At 54.8% G+C, this 17,775-nt stretch overlaps 7 protein-coding genes across 7 annotated transcripts; 4 read left to right on the forward strand and 3 right to left on the reverse strand.

The window, feature by feature from the left end:
- Positions 1 to 253: 253 nt before the first annotated feature.
- Positions 254 to 1,666, reverse strand: UMAG_00138 (putative translation elongation factor Tu; the record flags this gene model as incomplete). Its single annotated transcript, XM_011387790.1, has 1 exon — positions 254 to 1,666. The coding sequence occupies one exon, from the start codon at positions 1,664 to 1,666 to the stop codon at positions 254 to 256; it is 1,413 nt and encodes a 470-aa protein (XP_011386092.1).
- Positions 1,667 to 2,711: 1,045 nt separating this feature from the next.
- UMAG_10033 (uncharacterized protein) lies at positions 2,712 to 5,576 on the forward strand (the record flags this gene model as incomplete). The annotated part of the gene is made up of 1 exon (XM_011388320.1): positions 2,712 to 5,576. One exon carries the CDS (start codon positions 2,712 to 2,714, stop codon positions 5,574 to 5,576), a length of 2,865 nt encoding a protein of 954 aa, XP_011386622.1.
- A 296-nt stretch (positions 5,577 to 5,872) lies between these two features.
- UMAG_00140 (uncharacterized protein) lies at positions 5,873 to 6,967 on the reverse strand (the record flags this gene model as incomplete). Its single annotated transcript, XM_011387791.1, has 1 exon — positions 5,873 to 6,967. One exon carries the CDS (start codon positions 6,965 to 6,967, stop codon positions 5,873 to 5,875), a length of 1,095 nt encoding a protein of 364 aa, XP_011386093.1.
- A 626-nt stretch (positions 6,968 to 7,593) lies between these two features.
- Positions 7,594 to 11,622, forward strand: UMAG_00141 (uncharacterized protein; the record flags this gene model as incomplete). Its single annotated transcript, XM_011387792.1, has 1 exon — positions 7,594 to 11,622. The coding sequence occupies one exon, from the start codon at positions 7,594 to 7,596 to the stop codon at positions 11,620 to 11,622; it is 4,029 nt and encodes a 1,342-aa protein (XP_011386094.1).
- Positions 11,623 to 12,155: 533 nt separating this feature from the next.
- Positions 12,156 to 12,491, reverse strand: UMAG_10034 (mitochondrial 37S ribosomal protein mS37; the record flags this gene model as incomplete). The annotated part of the gene is made up of 2 exons (XM_011388321.1): positions 12,156 to 12,224; positions 12,324 to 12,491. The coding sequence occupies 2 exons, from the start codon at positions 12,489 to 12,491 to the stop codon at positions 12,156 to 12,158; spliced, it is 237 nt and encodes a 78-aa protein (XP_011386623.1).
- A 390-nt stretch (positions 12,492 to 12,881) lies between these two features.
- UMAG_10035 (putative protein transport protein sec61 subunit beta) lies at positions 12,882 to 13,616 on the forward strand (the record flags this gene model as incomplete). Its single annotated transcript, XM_011388322.1, has 3 exons — positions 12,882 to 12,884; positions 13,177 to 13,247; positions 13,403 to 13,616. 3 exons carry the CDS (start codon positions 12,882 to 12,884, stop codon positions 13,614 to 13,616), a joined length of 288 nt encoding a protein of 95 aa, XP_011386624.1.
- A 2,555-nt stretch (positions 13,617 to 16,171) lies between these two features.
- On the forward strand, positions 16,172 to 17,683 carry UMAG_00144 (uncharacterized protein; the record flags this gene model as incomplete). Its single annotated transcript, XM_011387793.1, has 1 exon — positions 16,172 to 17,683. One exon carries the CDS (start codon positions 16,172 to 16,174, stop codon positions 17,681 to 17,683), a length of 1,512 nt encoding a protein of 503 aa, XP_011386095.1.
- Between the last annotated feature and the right edge of the window lie 92 nt (positions 17,684 to 17,775).

Consider the following 17,775-nt stretch of genomic DNA (forward strand, 5'->3'; position numbering starts at 1 on the left):
AAGAGTGGTGTCGACTGTCAGAGGAGGAACAATGGAACAAGCGAGCACATCTAAATGCAGGATCAGTTCGAAAAACAGGAGCAAGAGGAATGGTGTTTGTATAGCCATCGAAAGAGGATGCGAGGGATTGATTATCGTACAAAGACTGTTGGTGCAGAGTGACGCGCAGGTTGTCGGTTCGAGCGTACAGTGACTCCTTGAACCGCCAGAAGCCATGCTTGCGCATGAAGTTTTGGATGAAAGTGTCGATCGCTTAGGCGTGAATCTTGGTCACGATACCGGTACCGACGGTCTTACCACCTTCACGGAGGGTGAATCGCGAACCCTCCTCAAGGGCAATGTCGTGAACGAGCTCACCGTCGAGCTCGACATTGTCACCGGGCATGACCATCTTCTCGTCGGCGTCCTCGGTTCCGGGAGGGTGAGTGAGCGAAACAGTGACATCGGCGGTTCGGATAAAGAGCTGAGGTCGGTAGTTGTTCATGAAGGGGGTGTATCGACCGCCCTCCTCCTTCTTGAGAATGTAGACCTGAGCACGGAACTTCTTGACAGGCTTGATAGAGCCTGGGATGACCATGACCTGACCACGCTTGACCTGCTCTCGCTTGACACCACGCAGCAAGGCACCCATGTTGTCACCGGCCATACCCTGGTCGAGCTGCTTGTGGAACATTTCGATACCAGTAAGGGTGGTCTTGAAGGTGTTGCCGAGACCGAGGATCTCAACTTCGGCACCCTTCTGGATGGTACCACGCTCAACACGACCGGTGACGACAGTGCCACGACCGGGGATAGAGAAGACGTCCTCGACGGGCATGAGGAAAGGCTTCTCGAGATCACGAGGGGGAAGGTCGAGCCACTTGTCGGTCTCTTCCATGAGCTTAAGGATAGCCTGTTGGCCGACTTCGGGGTCACGGCTCTCAAGGGCCGCAAGGGCTGAGCCAGAGACGAAGGGAGTGTTTTCGCCGTCAAAGCCGTAGGTGGAGAGAAGATCGCGCATCTCCATCTCGACAAGCTCGAGCATCTCTGGGTCGTCGATCTGGTCGACCTTGTTGATGAAGACGACAAGCTTCTTGATACCGACTTGCTTGGCGAGCAAAAGATGCTCACGCGTTTGAGGCATCTGGCCATCGGGGGCCGAGACGACGATGATGGCACCGTCCATCTGAGCGGCACCGGTAATCATGTTACGAATGTAATCGGCGTGACCGGGGCAGTCGACGTGGGCGTAGTGGCGGTTGCCCGTCTCGTACTCGACGTGGGCGGTGGAGATGGTAATACCACGAGCGCGCTCTTCAGGCGCCTTGTCAATGGAGGCATAGTCGATGAATTTGCCGGTGCCCTGAGCCTCGTGGAGGGTCTTTGTGATGGCGGCGGTGAGAGTAGTCTTTCCGTGATCGACGTGGCCAATGGTACCGATGTTCATGTGCGGCTTGGTACGTTCGAACTTGCCCGACTCAGCAGCATAAGTTCGCACCTGCGAGGCGATGGCGATGCGGGGAAGGGGAGCAGCGCATACTCGAGCACGGCCTGCGAGGGTGGAGGCAGGGTTGGTGGAAGGGCGAGTAACAAAGGTGCGGGCAGCAGCGGGAGCGGCGGCAACCACCTTGTTGGTGGCCAGCGGCCTGACGACGAAGCGAGAAGCCTGAGTTCGGAGGAGGCTCATCTTGAATGCTGATAGGCCAGATCAAGAACAGAAAGAATTGACAATGAAAAGGTGGAAGGGGTGGAAGGGGTGGAAGGGGCGGAAGGAAGGAGAGCGTTCTGAATCGGGATTACAATCTTCCGTTGCTGGCTGCCTGACACGAACGTTTTGGAAGAATTGGCCGTGCTTGCCGAAAAAGTCGTGAGTTTCCAGCTTCAAGCCTCACAGCCTGTGACAGACAGCCACGAGCAGCAGCCCTTTCGCTTGTCCTGTTTGCCCCCGCGTTCCGAATCATTTTCGCAGCTTTCAGCCCTTTCCGACTACAAGGTAGGTCTCGTGTCTTGCCATGCTCCTCACGATATGTGTGAGCTTCATAGCTTGAAGCCATGAGTCTCTTGGCACATTACATCTGTCTTGTGCTAAAAAGAAACACGCAATGTTCTTACCTTGTCGCAGATATCAGCCAGGCAACTAATCTGAGAATTGCCTACGTTGTCACTTGGTCATCGTCGTGAGATTATCCAATCACAATTTTTTGGTTAGGACCTGGGATGTTAGCGGGAGAAGAAGTTTGGATTTCCTTTTGATCGCCTCTCCTCTTGCCTATTCGTGATTGTTCTGATTTCTTTTCGTTTTTTTTTTCTTTTTTTTTTCTATTTTTTCGAAGACTTCTTTTGTAAATTTGGGCTGATCGCCGATGCATCTCGATTTTGCACAGAGATCTTATTCGCGAGGCACAAGCTTCAACTTGTGACACATGAGCTGCGCTTCTGCGCGCTCGACGAACCGATCATCTCAACCCAGCGCATTATCAACCCGTCCACAATTCTCCGTCGTAACTTCCTCACCTGCTACTTCGCTCCGGCTTGTTGATTCATCCTCTGCACCACGCACGACCTTGGCACGAACAACAGCTCTTTGGCAAGACTGGCCGATCGCTTTCTGTCCTTCTATTCATCCCCTGCTCTCGAACAAAGCTCAACTTAAATTTCTCCATCTTTGGCACTCAGGTCTTGACCCTCTTCTTCTCGGCCAGGCGCCCGAGCTTGAGCCACGACACTTCACGATGGACGACAACATCGAAATCAAGCGTGAGGACCAGACTTCGCATGCACTGGTCCCAGACAAAGACAGGAAATCGAGAATCCAACACGGCGGAAAGAGGCCAATTGACCCTTTCGCAGCGGAAGATGACGATGAAGAGGAGGAACGGGGCGATGCCGTCGACGAACAAGACCAAGACGATGACGAAGACGATGATGAAGATGACGATGATGATGACGACGACGAAGACGATGACGAAGACGATGAGGAGGATGATACCGCACGCGGCCAACGCAGACGTGCCAAAAAGCAACGTCGCAACCGTTTCCTCGATGTGGAAGCCGAGGTAGATGACGATGAAGAGGATCTCGACGAGGAAGAAGAGGAGCTCGCTCGCGAGGACGGCTTCATCGAGGAAGATATTCCCGACGATACCGAAGACGTTCAGAGACGCGCTGCCGCCGACAACCAGAGGCTCGACCGTTTCCGAAGACAAGAGGAGGACACCAACGCAGAAGCCCTCGCAGAAGAGCTGCGCCAGCGCTATGGTCGATCCGCCCGATATGCTGCACAGTCCGACTATGCCGAGGTGCCGCAGCGCCTGCTCATGCCCTCCGTCGAGGATCCTAGTCTTTGGGGAGTCCCTTGCAAGCCCGGTCGTGAGAGAGATATCGTCATGACACTCGTTCGCAAGGCCATGGCCGAGAACTTTACTTCCAGCCCCATGCGCATCATTTCAGCCTTTTGTCGAGACTCTATCCCCGGCAGAGTATACGTCGAAGCGCGTAGAGCCGACGATGTTGTCAAGGCCTGCAACGGTCTCGCCGGTGCTTATGCGCGCCAAACCACCTCGCTCCATCTCATTCCCATCTCAGAGATGGCGGATCTGCTCAAGCTGCAAAAGGTTCAGAACGAGATCCAAGTCGGCGGTTGGGTGCGTATCAAGCGTGGAAAGTATGCTGGTGATTTGGCTCAGGTCCTCGATGTTTCCGAGAACGGTGAAGAAGTCGGTCTCAAGATGATCCCGCGTATCGACTTGAACCCGAAAGACAGTGGACTCTACACCGACAGCTTGGGCCGCAAGAGGAAGAAGGGTGCTGGCTCGTCGGCTACCACTGTGGCCTTCCGTCCGCCACAGCGTTTTTTCAACCCTGAAGAAGTGCAGAAAGCCTACCCAAGAGACACGCCAACCAAACGTGGAAGCCAATGGGTCTTTCAAAACGACAGTTACCGTGACGGCTACCTCGAGAAGGACGTTCGAGTGACAGGTATCATCACCGAAAACGTCAACCCTACGCTAGATGAGATCACCAAGTTTGCAGGTGAGAGCTCGATCGAGGACGGCATCAACAAGCTTGGTGCTGTCGATCTCAGCCTGATCGCCGATGCCAGCAAAAAGGCCACCGAGGCGCTCATCCAACCCAAGGACCAGGTCGAGATCTTTGAAGGAGAGCAGGCAGGTGTCTACGGTACCGTCAAGGCCATCAACAATGAAGTCATCACCATCCAGCTCGAGCACGAGGATCTCATGGATCAGATTGTCGAGGTACCAGCACGCAGCGTCCGAAAGCGTTTCAAGCCAGGTGATCACATCAAGGTCATGTCGGGCAAGCACGCCGACGAGACGGGTCTGGTGGTCAAGGTCGAAGACAACGTCACAACCTTTCTTTCGGATCTGTCAATGCAAGAGGTATCGGTATTCAGCAAAGACATTCGTCAAGCTGCCGAGGTGGGTTCCGGAGTCAACGTCATCAGCGGTTACGAGCTGCACAACTTAGTTCAGCTCGATGCGCAGACCGTGGGTATCATCTTCAACATCGAGCGTGAAAGCTTCAAGGTGCTCGATCAGACTGGTCAGGTTGTCACGGTCAAGCCGCATCAGATCAGCACCAAGAAAGACACGAGCCGCGCATTTGCGCTTGACCACGACGGTAACGAGATCCGCGCAGGAGATATGGTCAAGGAGGTGGCCGGTCCATTCTCGCGTCTGCGACAGGGACAGGTGCTTCACATCTATCAATCCATGGTCGTCTTCCTGCACAACCGCGAGTACACCGAGAATGGAGGTGTCTTTATCGCACGAGCGCGGTCTCTGGAACCTTTGGCCCCCAAGAGTGTGTCGACCAAGACGAAAAAGGACGGCGGCGATCTTTCCAAGATGAACCCGGCGCTGTCCAACCTCAGTGGCGGAGGAGCCAACGATGTTCGCGTCGAAGGTGTGCGACGGTTCGGCGGACGCGACATGCACAAGGGCAAGAACGTAGCCATCATCAAAGGACCTTACAAGACCTACCGCGGCCGCATCACTGAGACTACGGGCAACATGGCCCGTATTGAGCTCACCTCGGTGTCAAAACCCATCACCGTCAGCCTTGACTGGTTGGTTGAGAAAGACCCCATTACTGGTCGCAGCACCAAGTTGAACGCTGGTGGCTTTGGTGGACCCAGTCGTGGCGGCCACAGCGGAACGGGCTCCAGGATGGGTGGCGCGTCAAGCAACCCTTACTCGTCCGGCAGTACCTCGATGGGCGCCGGTGGCAGATACAATCCATACGGCGGTTCGCAGCCGGCCGCAGCTGTCGGTAGCTACGGTGGATCTTCCGGCACTGGTGCAGGCGGTTACGGTGGCTACTCGCAGCCTGTTGCAACATCAGCCGCAGGCGCTAGTGGTTATGGAGGAACGGGTGGTATCGGTGCCCGAACGCCAGCGTACAACCCCTATGCTGGAGATGGCGGCAAGACACCGGCCTACAATCCTTACGGCGACGGTGGTAAGACACCAGCTTACAACCCGCTTGGTGATGGCGGAAAGACGCCTGCATACAACGCGGCAGCAGATGGAGGACGAACACCAGGATACAATCCTTATGCCGGCGATGGCTGGTAAACATACATAGGCCAGACTAGCTCTCTGCGTTCCTTGATCGCCATGCTCCTGTTCCTGTTATACAATCATACCAATTTGGCCTCGGCTACAACACACTGTCTGTGGAGTTCGATCGCACAGCTCTGCAGTCGAGTTTGTGACTGGCAAAGTGCAGAGGGAGGGACGACAGTCGCAGATGATAACCATGTGAGCAGTGAGTTGAAAGTACAAATCGTGAATACAAATGTGCATCAAGTTGAAAGCGGCCAGTATTCGTGACTGGTACAAGCTTGCTCGTGTCGATTATGTCGGATGCTCTACTTTTGGAGATGCTCCTTCCGAAACCAGCCGAGATCCGAGTCGGACTGTATCCTGTTGAGGGTTCGGGTCATTGAAGCAGCTGAACGATGTCGCTCAGCTATGACATCTGGATGGTTGTGCATGGTATGCGGTATTGAGCAAAGAATCGACTGCAGATGCTGCTTGGCCACCTTGAGCGGGGATTCAAACTGATCGTATGTATCACGAAAGTCGAGATATTCTATTGCCATCTCCTTGGCCGTGGGCAGACGGGCATGTTCACAGTCTCTGAGAGCAGGTCGGAAGAGAGCAGGATTCTGCAAGAGCGTCTCGCCTACCATGACGCCACTTGCGCCTGTAAGCTCAAGGTTGTTGACGACATCTTGCCAACATTGCACGTTTCCATTGCTGACCACAGCTGTGTCTTTGTGCGGCTGTTCAGCGCTTCGGAGCAGACCTTGTGCTTGCAGCGCTTCTCTGACCTTCACTACTTGATCGAGATCCGCCAGTCCTTTCCTCCTTCGTGCAGACGATGCGAAACGAGGATGTACAGTGACAAGACTGCTACCGGCATGAGCAAGCATGACGGCCAGCTGCGCAGTCTGCTCCTTCGGCACCGGGAGTCGGATCTTTGTGGTAATCGGTACATCGACCGCTTGCACCATGCCTGACACGATCTCTGCTACGAGTGGCCAATTCTGCTTTGGCAAAAGGCAGGCGCCGTAGTGACCTTGTTCAGCATGTCGTTGTGGACAGCCCAAATTGAGATCGATGGCATCGGCATACGGAGCTACTCTGCGTGCGGCTTCTACGAGCTGCTGCACGTTGTTTCCAGCAAGCTGCACAACCTGGGGCGCTGACTGATCGTGGAGAGGGCTCGCTCTGTAGCGGGCCATGTTTTTCGTCGCATTACTGCCCATCTCGAGACTTTTGAGGAGCGATTCAAGCATGTATTGATCGGAACTGAGCTCTGGGGCGAGGTACATTTGGGTCCAAGTCAATGTGGCTCCGTTCTGTACTGTCTGCAGCCGGAATGCAAGGTCTGACTGACCGACCATGGGCGCAGCGCAGTACAACAAGCTTTCGAGTGGCAGCTTGTGATTGACAATCATCTTGGCGTACTCTTTCTCGCTCAGTTGCCTCTGGACCGCTCAACGCGAGGCAAACCTGAGCAACGACGTCGATGACTGATCAGAGAGCAATATCGGTGGCGATAGCATTGTCGACGATGGGCATTATGAAGTTGGATAATGGGCCAGGTAAGCAGTGACGAGCACGACAAAGTAGTCACGAGTGAAGGAACTAAATCCATTCGTGATTCACGATTCGTGGTTCTTCAGACCAAATAACAGGTCACGTGATCTGCACCCCTTCACGCTTCTTTTCGAGATGGCGCGCTGGCGAGAGCAACACCCGACTCGTAATCGTGAATCGTGCTGTGATGGCTGCAACACGCGGCTGACTTTTCGTTCCCACTGGAATTTCGGCCCATCCGCACCAAACGCGACTCGAGGTCAGGGCGCGTCTGCTTTCGGTGGGCGAGACCAACACAAATAGCTCGGAGCAGCCGACGATACGTATGACGTCCATCACCTCATCAATAGGCTAGCGATTCGCCAGTCATTAATCGTCTCCCTGTAAATCACCTCTCTCGCACTGCTACAGATAGAGCTTGAAACGGGATCAGCTCAACAAGATGCCGTCACCACTCAAACCACGACGATCACCACGATCCAGAATGTCGCTTGCAGGTACCGGATCAGGAGGCGTGCCTCTTGGAGGCTCATCCATGACCACAAAATCATCCGTCGCCGATGCCACTAAGGAGAACAGCAGATCTGCTCGCCAATCCTCGATCGCTGCCAAGGATGACACTATGAAGGCAGCAAAGGAACGCGTCACCTCCAAGAAGCGTGCTGCGTCCGTCGGGGGCAACGAGCTCGATACTTTGCTAAAGGAGTCGAGCACAAAAGCAAATGCCACTGTCGCATCCACAAGCAGACGCAACGCACCAGCACCACGAAAGAGTGCCATCCGTCAGGTTCCGCAAGTCTTCCTCAGTCCTACCGGTCTCGTACCGAGTCCTGAATCCAGAAAGGGACTATCAATGCCTTCGCTTACGGAACAGATTGCTCAGATTGGAAAGTCCGAGCCTGTTGCCAATGGAACTTCAAGCAGGACCTCGCTGCCCAGTATCAAGGCTGCAGACCATACTGTCGGTTCTCGCTCAGTCGCCAGCGTCAGCCATGCTCGCGACTCTATACAAGCAACCGCCTTTGCGTCCCTTACTGGTGCAGCAACCAGCGTTCTTTCCGCTCCAAGCGCTGCAGCACCCGCGCCGAGGAATGCTGTCACTCAACTCATTCGACCCAAGCGGAGAGTCACATTCAGCTCAAGGCAAGAAAAAACCGAATTCGCTCGCGATGAACCCACCCTCCGTCTTGGCAGCTTGAGAAGGGAGCAAGTCTCTCCGCCATCGACACCCGCCAGCTCTTCCATCGCCAGTGCCGGCTTTGCTTCCTATATCCAGTCTCAGGGTGATTCTAGCTCCGAGAGCGACAGCGAGAGTGAGTCGGAATCCGATTCTGATATGGACCTCGATGCCTCCAACGAGTTGGCAGCTAGGTCGCTCGCCGCCTCCATCGCAGCATCTTTGCCTCACGATGACTCGACTTTCGATCCTTCCATGGACTCGTCAATCGACGACTCCACCGTCAACATGGACTTGACCGGTACACATGGCTCTGTCAACAAGCGTCCCATCGCTGATGATTCGACTGGTCAGATATCTATTAGCCTAATTGTCGAAGGCGAAGAATCAGTGCAAATGGACATCACCCAGGCCTTTGCTTCGGCACCCGCGCTCAAACGCAGACGAAGCAGCAACAGCGCTGCTGCAGACGAGTCCACTTCGACGGATGCCTCGGATAGCACGGAGCAGGGTGCAGATGCCTCCGCCATGGACTTGGACCAGACTACCACGATGGAGTTTACCGGCGTCCACGCTTCCAACGGCGGCCATGGCGATTCCGATGACTTTGACAGCGATTCAAGTAACGGCATGGAAATGACCAAAGCCATCACCACCAGGATCGACGCGAAGAGGTACGGAGACGCGACGACCACCGTGATCACCAACTTCCCCGAGGCGAGCAGTAGCGATTCTGAAGCCGACGACACTATCCAGCCAGATGCTACAATGCCGATGGAAATGACTCGCGCTGTTACAGGCTTGATTCGTGAGAAGGACCATGCATCCAGCGACATGGATCTCGTCGACTCGAGCTCCAGCAGAGCGTTCGGCCCTGCTTCGTCCGACGACATTTCCGAAGCAATGGACATGACTATGCCCATCAACTCCAATTCTTCGCCCTCCAAACTCAATCGTACTCCCTCAAGGACGGCCATCAAACTTGGCACTGGTGCGCCAAGCCCATTCCAGCCAACGCCAAGCAAGTCGCCAAGCCGATTCCGCCAATCTTTGCGCGGGGGTTTGGCTGCTCTCGAGGCGGGCACCCACTCGCCCGCACAGCGTGTCGGAGGCACTTTGCCGCCCAAAGGACACATTCCTCGTGCTAGCGCGCCCACCGACGCGAGCTCGTTCAAACAATCCATCATTGGCGGCATCGCCTCCTCTTCCTACCAGCACTCCCCAGCGAGACGAGTACAAAAACAAGAACCAGCGGACCCGAGGCCTGCTGCTCCGCTCACAGCCGAAAATCTGGCCGAAGCGGGTCGTTTGGCCTCGGGACGCGCAGCTAGCGCGTCGCCCTCTTCCCAGAACAAAATCTCAGCGGCAACCATCCTGGCTGGTCAGCGCAAGTCTTTGAGTAGCGTTGGGTTCAACTGGCCTTCTGGGCCTGTAGCATCGACAGCACGCTTCTCGCCCGCGAAAGGGACGAGTCCAAAGCGCCGTGCTGGACGCTCGTCGCTCGTTGCTGCAGTCTTACCTAACCTATCTCCAGCAGTAACAAACGAAGACTCGTTTCATTCTGCGGTCGAGCCTAGTAACGCGAGCACAAAGAGAAGTGTCAACGAGCCACAAGACACCTCTATTGTGCAGTCTGCAGCGTCCGACGCCAGCATTGGCGTCGACAGCTTCGACGATTACAGCAACGATGAGCGCAACCAGGTGCCAGTCCAGATGCCGCTCAACGACTTTCTTCGGTTTGTCGGCGTTCATTTCAACGATGACATGAGTGCATCGCGCCGCAAGCCAATCCCGCCAGCCAAAGAAGATCAAGCTACTGGGGATGGTACTGCAGTATCGGCACAAGGGCCCGTCTCGATGATGCGTCTGGTCAGAGCAGCTTGCGGATCCGTTCCGCAGCTCGAGGCTCTGCGAGAAGCCTGCCGAGAGATCAAGGAGCAGGTGGATGACGGACGAGAAAAGATGGTCGAAATGGAACAGGCTTTCTACGATTCGCCGCCAGAGTTTGTCCGCGAAATTATGGGCTTGCAGAACGAAGAGGAGAGGCGAGACATGGAGGCACAATTCAAGCTGCAGAAGCAGGCCGCTCGTGCTCTTGTCAGCGCCGACTACTACGGCTGGCGACTCGACAAGGAATTTGACCAGGAGATGATTCAGACGCTTCAAGCATACCACGGTCGATTGCAATGCGATCTGCACATTGTTAACACCAAGAAGGAGCAGCTCCAGCAAGAGATCCTGCCCGTGCTACGAGTTAAACACGCCAAGCTCAAAGCTGATCTTGCCTTGGCCAAGCAGCGTCAAGCCGAGATCGATACGTGCGATGCCGACGAGCTCAAGGGACTGTACTCGAGTATCGAAGAGCAGCACGAGGTGCTCGAATCAATGCGTGCCAAATTGATGGACGTCGAAGAGCAGCATGAGCGTCTGCTTGTTCGGCTCGAGGAGAATCGCGAAAAGATGGCTGCAGCTCAGGAGATGGTCGATAAGGCGCATGCTACCGTCGACCAGATTCAAGGCTACACACGTGGCGAAGCAGGTCGTTTGCTGCGCGAGATTCGCAACCTCGAGAAGCTGCATCTTGTTCGTATTCTGGACAATGGTTTCGACCCGACGCTCGACGAGGTGGAGAAGGGAGCCGAAAATGTTGGCCAGGGCGGTAGTCGCGATGTAGTGCTGATGCTCGACAGCTGGTTGCAAGTTTCTATGTCGCTGTTGGCTAGCAGCACCGCTCACCAACTTCCGACCAACAGCAAGGTTTCTCGAATCCAACTCAAGCAAAAGGGCACGAAAGCCAGCGACGAAGACACCAACCTGGTGCGCAAGCTATCAGTTCAAATCCTTCAAAGTGATTTCGACGTCGAATTCGCCGACAACGTACCACAAGATGCACTTGTCATCCTGCGCCGCATCTCGCAGACACTGATCCGCCAACGCATCCTGTTGGCCGAGATCGAGCACCTTCGCTGCCGATTCCCCGTCCAACTCGTAGACGACAGTTCAAAGTTCCCTCCGACCATCCTCAACGATACACCGGATGCATCGACCAGCTCCTCAGCATCAGCCGAGCGTGTTGACAACGAGGTGGCCTTGCAGGCTTCGGTGCTGCTGCCCAAGAAAAGGAGCAAGATTGTCATTACAGCCACCTCTGACCTCAAAGGTGCAGGCGAAAGCCGATCCATCTTGCTGGTTGATAGTGTGCGTGTCGAGAGGGTGTACGGCAGCGTCGATGCCGAGGCCATGTCGTTGCAGATTCTCGACTGCATCGAGACTGACCCGACCATCGGCTCGTTGAGCAAGGCTTTTATCGAGACGATCGAGACTTTCGACAGCTGAACACTACCTTCCTCGCTGCTGTTGATACTGTATCTGCTATGTATTCTACCTTCAAAGTGAACCCTTTCCATTGAATCTCTGTATGCGTGCTCTACCGAATCTCCGTAGTTGAGAGCCGATATGATGTACGTTTTGGCCTCGCCATCAACAATATTTGGACTGTCTGCATGAGTCAAGTTGTGGAGCAAAATGTGGCCTTGCCCTTTGGTCGTTTAAATGCATCTGTTGTAGCATTTGGCAATATAGCTAGTGTACACGGCTCTCTGTCTGCTGCACTTATTGCTGAGACAGAGGAGAGAGCGGGAGAGAGAGAGAAAGAGAGACAAGCTTAAGAGTGTGGGTCTGTTGTTACAATATTTTGCAGGACGTCGTTGGGCGTCCGGTCGGAAGCGGTGTTGCTTGGAAGCGTCTCGTGCTGATGAAAAATTTGGTTGGAGAGCGGCTGATATACTGTGCACGATCAGCTCAGGCAGCTGAAGCGACACAACGCGTATGTGTGTATATGTGTTGAACGCCCTTGGGCGCAAAGAGAATCAGAGCTGTTTGGACAACCTTGCCAGATGATAGTTGATGGTTGGCTTGGATACACCGCCCCGAGGTTTCTATTGATAGGAATCCGCCGAGATGATCGAGCAAAAAAATGTGGTATCAGCATACTCGCCCCACTGTGGGATGTACATAGTATGTGGTCGCCGACTTACCCTGCTGGCCATGCATTCTTGCAAGGCTTTTGCCGAGTCCTTGCAGGCACCCACGTTGTTGAGGTCGCTGCTCGAGGCCCAGCATGCGAGCATGGTGGCAAACTCTGCAGCACACGGTGCAGCTGCCGCATTCTTCTTCGGTCTGACTTTGAGTTTGTCCAGCTTCATTGTAACGATCCTATGGCTTGTTGTGAGTGGAGGGTGAGGATGGTGTTGAGAAGAATGGCGAGTTGGGTTGGAACTGCAGCAACAAATTTGAAGCGATCCGGGGTGTCTTTTTCGGCCGGTAAGAATTTGACGCAATTAAGACGCGGAACCGACGTGCTGCATTGGGATTGGGCGTGTGAGGTGGAAGCAAAGCGAGCTGCAGCGCATAGAGCCTGGATTACCGCTTTGGGGCTGAGGACGTTGGGCGTGGGGCAGCCAACTTCTTCTCGAGCTGCACCCTGGACAGTGACATTCAACGTCGAACCGTACCTCGACCTCATTGCACAACCATTACAGCATCCTGAAGATTCTTTTCTTCATTGGTACAAATCCCTACATAGCTGACTCAATATGGTACGTACAAGAAGGGCGGCGGCCTTGGCTGCTGGTAGCGTCGTGTGATAATGATCAGGAGACGTAGCGGCTGACCTTGATGCCTTGCCTCCGCTCTTTCTGGAACGCTCGACAACGGACAATTCGACTCGCTTCGATACATCCGAACTTGCACTCGCTCTCTGTGCCTGTGTTGATCCGGTGACATGGACCATTGCCTTTTTCACGTACTCTTGGACTTACAACGGTGGTTTTTCCACATCCGCTCTGTCGTCGACTGTTCGCACTTTGTGGTTCGCTGCACCGAGCATAGTCTGACGCAAAAGCCTCTGGCGCTCAGCCCAATCTTGCCGCTTTGGCAAGCAAGAACTCTCAGGCTGTTCGGTAAGTGCCTGCATGCCTGCCACTCCGTCGCAACGCCTCACTTGGTTGCTTCAAAGTCGCTGACCTTGTACATGATTACAACGCTCCTTCGCCGACACACTGCTTGCTGTGCATCATCCTGATCGAATCCCAATCGCTTGGATGCGACGAAATAGCCGACGTGCAGCACAACAGGCGGCAGCGAAGCCCAACTCGCCACGAGCCGCTGGTGCGGGTGGATCGTCGTCCACGATGATGCGGCTGTACACAGACGACAGCAAGGGCCTCAGCGTCGACCCCGTGGTCGTTTTGGTGCTGTCTATCGCTTTCGTGTTCTCGGTTGTGTTGCTTCACATCATCGGAAAGTTCATGAGGTGGTTCTCCAAGTGATCTCGCCAGCCGAAGGCAAGGCATCTGTTGCTCAGCCGGTGACGAAACCCGCATCTTGTATATATATCTTTTCGCGTTGGCTCGCTAGCAATCGTGGATGCGACGTCTGTATCGTCGTCGGCTGCATCGCCCTGTGACGAGTCTTGTCGAGTGTCATGTGTTGTCTGTGTGCATGTTGCTCGCGTCAGTCACGAGTGTATGAACGAGATTACTATGACCTGATCGGGACCCGATCGGACCGGGTATTGTACTTCCCATCCGCTTTTTTTGACCACATTTTTTGAGCAAATTGGATTATTTCGCGATGAAACCGCGCAGAAGAAATCACGAAATCGCAAATGAACACACACGCCTTCTGAGGTACGTTTCACAATCGTGAATTATGTCGTCCATCAGCAACTCCATAGTACTTGAAAGTGCAGCACGGTCGGCAGCGAGACAAACAGCCCAGGAACGAGACCCAATCAACAGGAACACGATGACCACTTTGCTGAGGCGTAAGGGAGGAATGAGGGCAATGGTTTACAGGAGGTGTCAACTGTTAGGCCCCTTGCATGTAGAATTCTACGCTGTCGAAGCGTAAGCTGCCAAGTGCCGCCGAAACTCGTTCACAAGCATATCGTTTGCGCAGAAAGATAGGGCATCATGTAGTCTGTCGACGTACTGTGTCGACTGGCTCTACGCGGTTCAGCCTGGTCTAGCGTATAGCGTCGGAGCAGCTTGATCACGCTTCTTCTTAAAGTCACACCTGTTGAGGACAGACGTGAAATCACGAAGGCGCATCTTGAAACGGTAGGTTGGTCAGCAGCGTCTGACAGCGACAGAACGAGGAGCTCTACACACATGCGACTGCACACGACGGCGAAGTCCGAAAAAGCGAGCATTGGTTTCCGAATGAACTAAAGAGACGACGAGCTTGCGATGCATACTTGGAGTGCATGTTCGTATTCCGAGGCGTGCCTCCGAGCCACCGACGCGCAGCGTACATACACGATACTAGCCCCCTTTCGTCCAAATCAACGACACGACACGGCACTGCTCCAGTCAAGTCGAAAATGCAAAACTCGCTGGCCAACTTACGACGCGGCTGAGCTGGCAGAGATTCGAATTCTAAGCGAGCTGCCCTCGGTGCTATCAAATCACTGAATCATTCATGGCTGCAGCTGTCAAAAATGGTCGCCTCTCGAACCAACCGAACTAGACGCATCCACGATTCACGATTGGCGTTGGCTGGCATGTCTATATGCCGTCTGAATGCGTGTCCGAGATGCATTCATGCCGTTGCCTCTGCCTGCCACTTTCAGCGCAAAGCAAAGCTCGACGAAGTGAAACCTGGGGAGATCTGCAAGGCGCGTCACTGGCTGGCTGCCCGAGTCGGTTGTCAGTCAATCAAGAATTGCATCTTCGCAGCCCGACAACTGCACGAGCCGTTGTCAATTGGGTAGCAATCACGTTCGATGCCAAGTCGAACCCATCTGAAAAGATTACGTCGGGTAGAAAGCATGCGTTCCCGTCTCTAGACCCAAGAAGGCTCGTTGCCTAGCAGATTCGTTTCAGCTTTGTTCCGCTTGCGAGTTACAGAGACGCTGCTAAAAGGCACGCTCTGAACTCGATACTTTTGCACCAGGCAGAAAGGCCAGCTGCAGTACAGCAGAGGAGCGAGCTGGCAACATGCACTTGATGTAGAAGCGGCTCGTCTCTTTCAACGTGTGCACATCAAACTGTCAAGCTGAAATTGCATCGAGCAACGCCAGCTCCGGCTGCTTCGGTGTCTGGGCAAACAAGCGCCAATCACAGAATGTCATAGCAGCTGTTCGCTACTTGAAGCGCAATCCTGCGCGACTGCTCAGACGCCAGCGTTTCGGCGCATCTTAGGAATGCTCGCCCCATTCGTGTCCGAGATTTCGTCATACCAAGCGATGGCCGCCTCGGCCGTTCGCACGCTTTGAATGTTTCGCTCCACTACTCATCACCCTAATGCGATAGCTGTGCGATCCGAAAGGGCGAGACTCTCATCTTCCGTGCATGCCTCAGATCCTCGTCAGTTATAGAAATCTTTCGATTGCATGCTGCGCGCCTCCTGCTCCTCGGTCCTTCTGCAGCTTCGTACAAGGCGCGTGCCAAGTCTTGTCTCCAAGAAGCTTGAAGTTGACAGCCTCACGCACACCAGGCCACACCGCCACACGCTGTCACCTCTGCCTCTGTCATGCCGCGCCGAAACGATGCAAGCTCTTTCATTGCATCTCCACTTAGAACTCGCTCCACAAGTCGCTAAAGTGTGTCCTTGCCTGTGTTTCGCATGGCTCTGGGCAACGAGGTGGGTGAACCTATAACGTTGTCGCCGCCGTTTGGACGCTCTCAATATAAGTCTCGCTCGTGGAAGTCCACCTCTTGTCTCCCTCCCCTTTCTTTGTTGTCTCTGTATCCCCCTCGCTCCTCTCTCTCTCTCCATCGCAACAGGCTGTCACTCTTTCCAGCCTTCCTTCCTGCTTTTGCACCGCAAATATCTGAATCCTCCCTACCTCTCTCCTTCCAGCTCCACTACCTCATTCGCCATGAAGTTTTCTCTCGCTATCTCTGCGCTCCTCGCGCTCGCATCATCGCAGACGGCGCTCAGTGCTACACTCCAGAACCTTGAGCTTCGTCAGGGAGGTGACGTCAACGGCTTCCTCCAAGGTCTTCGCGATGCCAACCTCACCTCGCTTGCCGATGTGCTTTCGCAGCACTCGGCAGTGACGGATCGAATCTTTGCCGACAACTCGGACAAGCTTCTGCTTGCTCCGGACAACGAAGCCATTGCTGGGCTGCCGTCTTGGGTTACGGGCAACTCGTCGCGTCTCGAAGCCACTCTGCTTCAGCACGTGCTGCGGGGTACGTTTGAAACCGACTCGCTCAACAGCTTCCCCTTGCACACCATTGGACATTCCCTGTTGAGCGAATCGGCTTTCGTCAACTTGCCAGGAGGAGCTGGTCAGGCGGTGGCGCTTGCCAAGTCCGGTGACAGTAGGTTCGTCGCCGAGGCGATCAACAACGGCACGTATGAACTGAGCAACGCAACCAGCAAGCTGGGTTCGGTTACGGTGCAGCCCATCAGTCACGCTATCACCATCCCTGGCACGGTGATTGAGACACTCGGCTACTTGAACTATTCGGGTATCTCGACGCTCCTCAACAACGTACAGGGTGGTGCGCTTGTCAAGACGATCGACTCAATGGCAGGCATCACACTCTTCGTACCCACCAACGAAGCCGTCCAGAAGTTCACCGCTACCAACCCGCAACCCAACGATATCCCTACCGTCCTGGGTCAGCACATTGTCGCCTCTCGTGTTGTCTACTCTCCTTTGCTCATCGACCAGGGTTCGCTTATCTCGTCGTCCGGTCAAGACATTGTATTCGACAACAAGGCAGGCACCGTAAAGGTCGGCAACTTTACCGCCAAGATCCTCCAGACCGACATCATCGCCAAGGAGGGTGTGATTCACCAGATCGACAATGTCCTCGCCTCGACCGCGTTGGACACGGGCCGTGCAGCTCAGGCGCAAAAGTCGGCGCAGGAGTCGGTCAACGCTCAGAACGCCCAGCAGATCTCGGGCCCTGTCAACGGCAAGAATGCCATCACTTCCCAGGGTAACGACGTGCCCGCTGCTCAGCAGGGTTCTGGCGCCAACAACCGCTCCGCTAACGACAACTCGGATTCGGCCGGCACAGGCCAGAACGAGACCGCGATCGGCAACGGTAACACGGGCAGCAACGGCGGCGCTTCCCAGGCCGGCGCGAGCACCAACGGCGGCAACGGTGGTAATGGTAGTAATGGTGGCAACGGTGGCAATGGTGGCAATGGTGGCAATGGTGGCAACGGCAGCAACGGCGGCAACGGCGGTAACGGTAGCAATGGCGGCAACGGCGGCAACGGTAACAACGGTACCAACGGTAACAACGGAAACGGTGGAAACGGAAGCAACATCGACCACCGAGGTCAGAACGGTGCCCTTTCGTCGTCCAGCATCTCGCTCGCTGCCGTCTCTGCTGTCGTTGCTTCGTCCCTGCTCTCGGTCCTTGTATGAGCGTTCGTCCAAGCTTGCATCTACCCATGCGGGTTCTTCCCATTGAGACGTAAGCCCTTCCGTCCGCTCGCCTCCACGCTTCTATCTAGCCA

This window comes from Mycosarcoma maydis, chromosome 1, assembly GCF_000328475.2.
Source record: "Mycosarcoma maydis chromosome 1, whole genome shotgun sequence".
In the NCBI taxonomy this organism is placed as follows: domain Eukaryota; kingdom Fungi; phylum Basidiomycota; class Ustilaginomycetes; order Ustilaginales; genus Mycosarcoma; species Mycosarcoma maydis.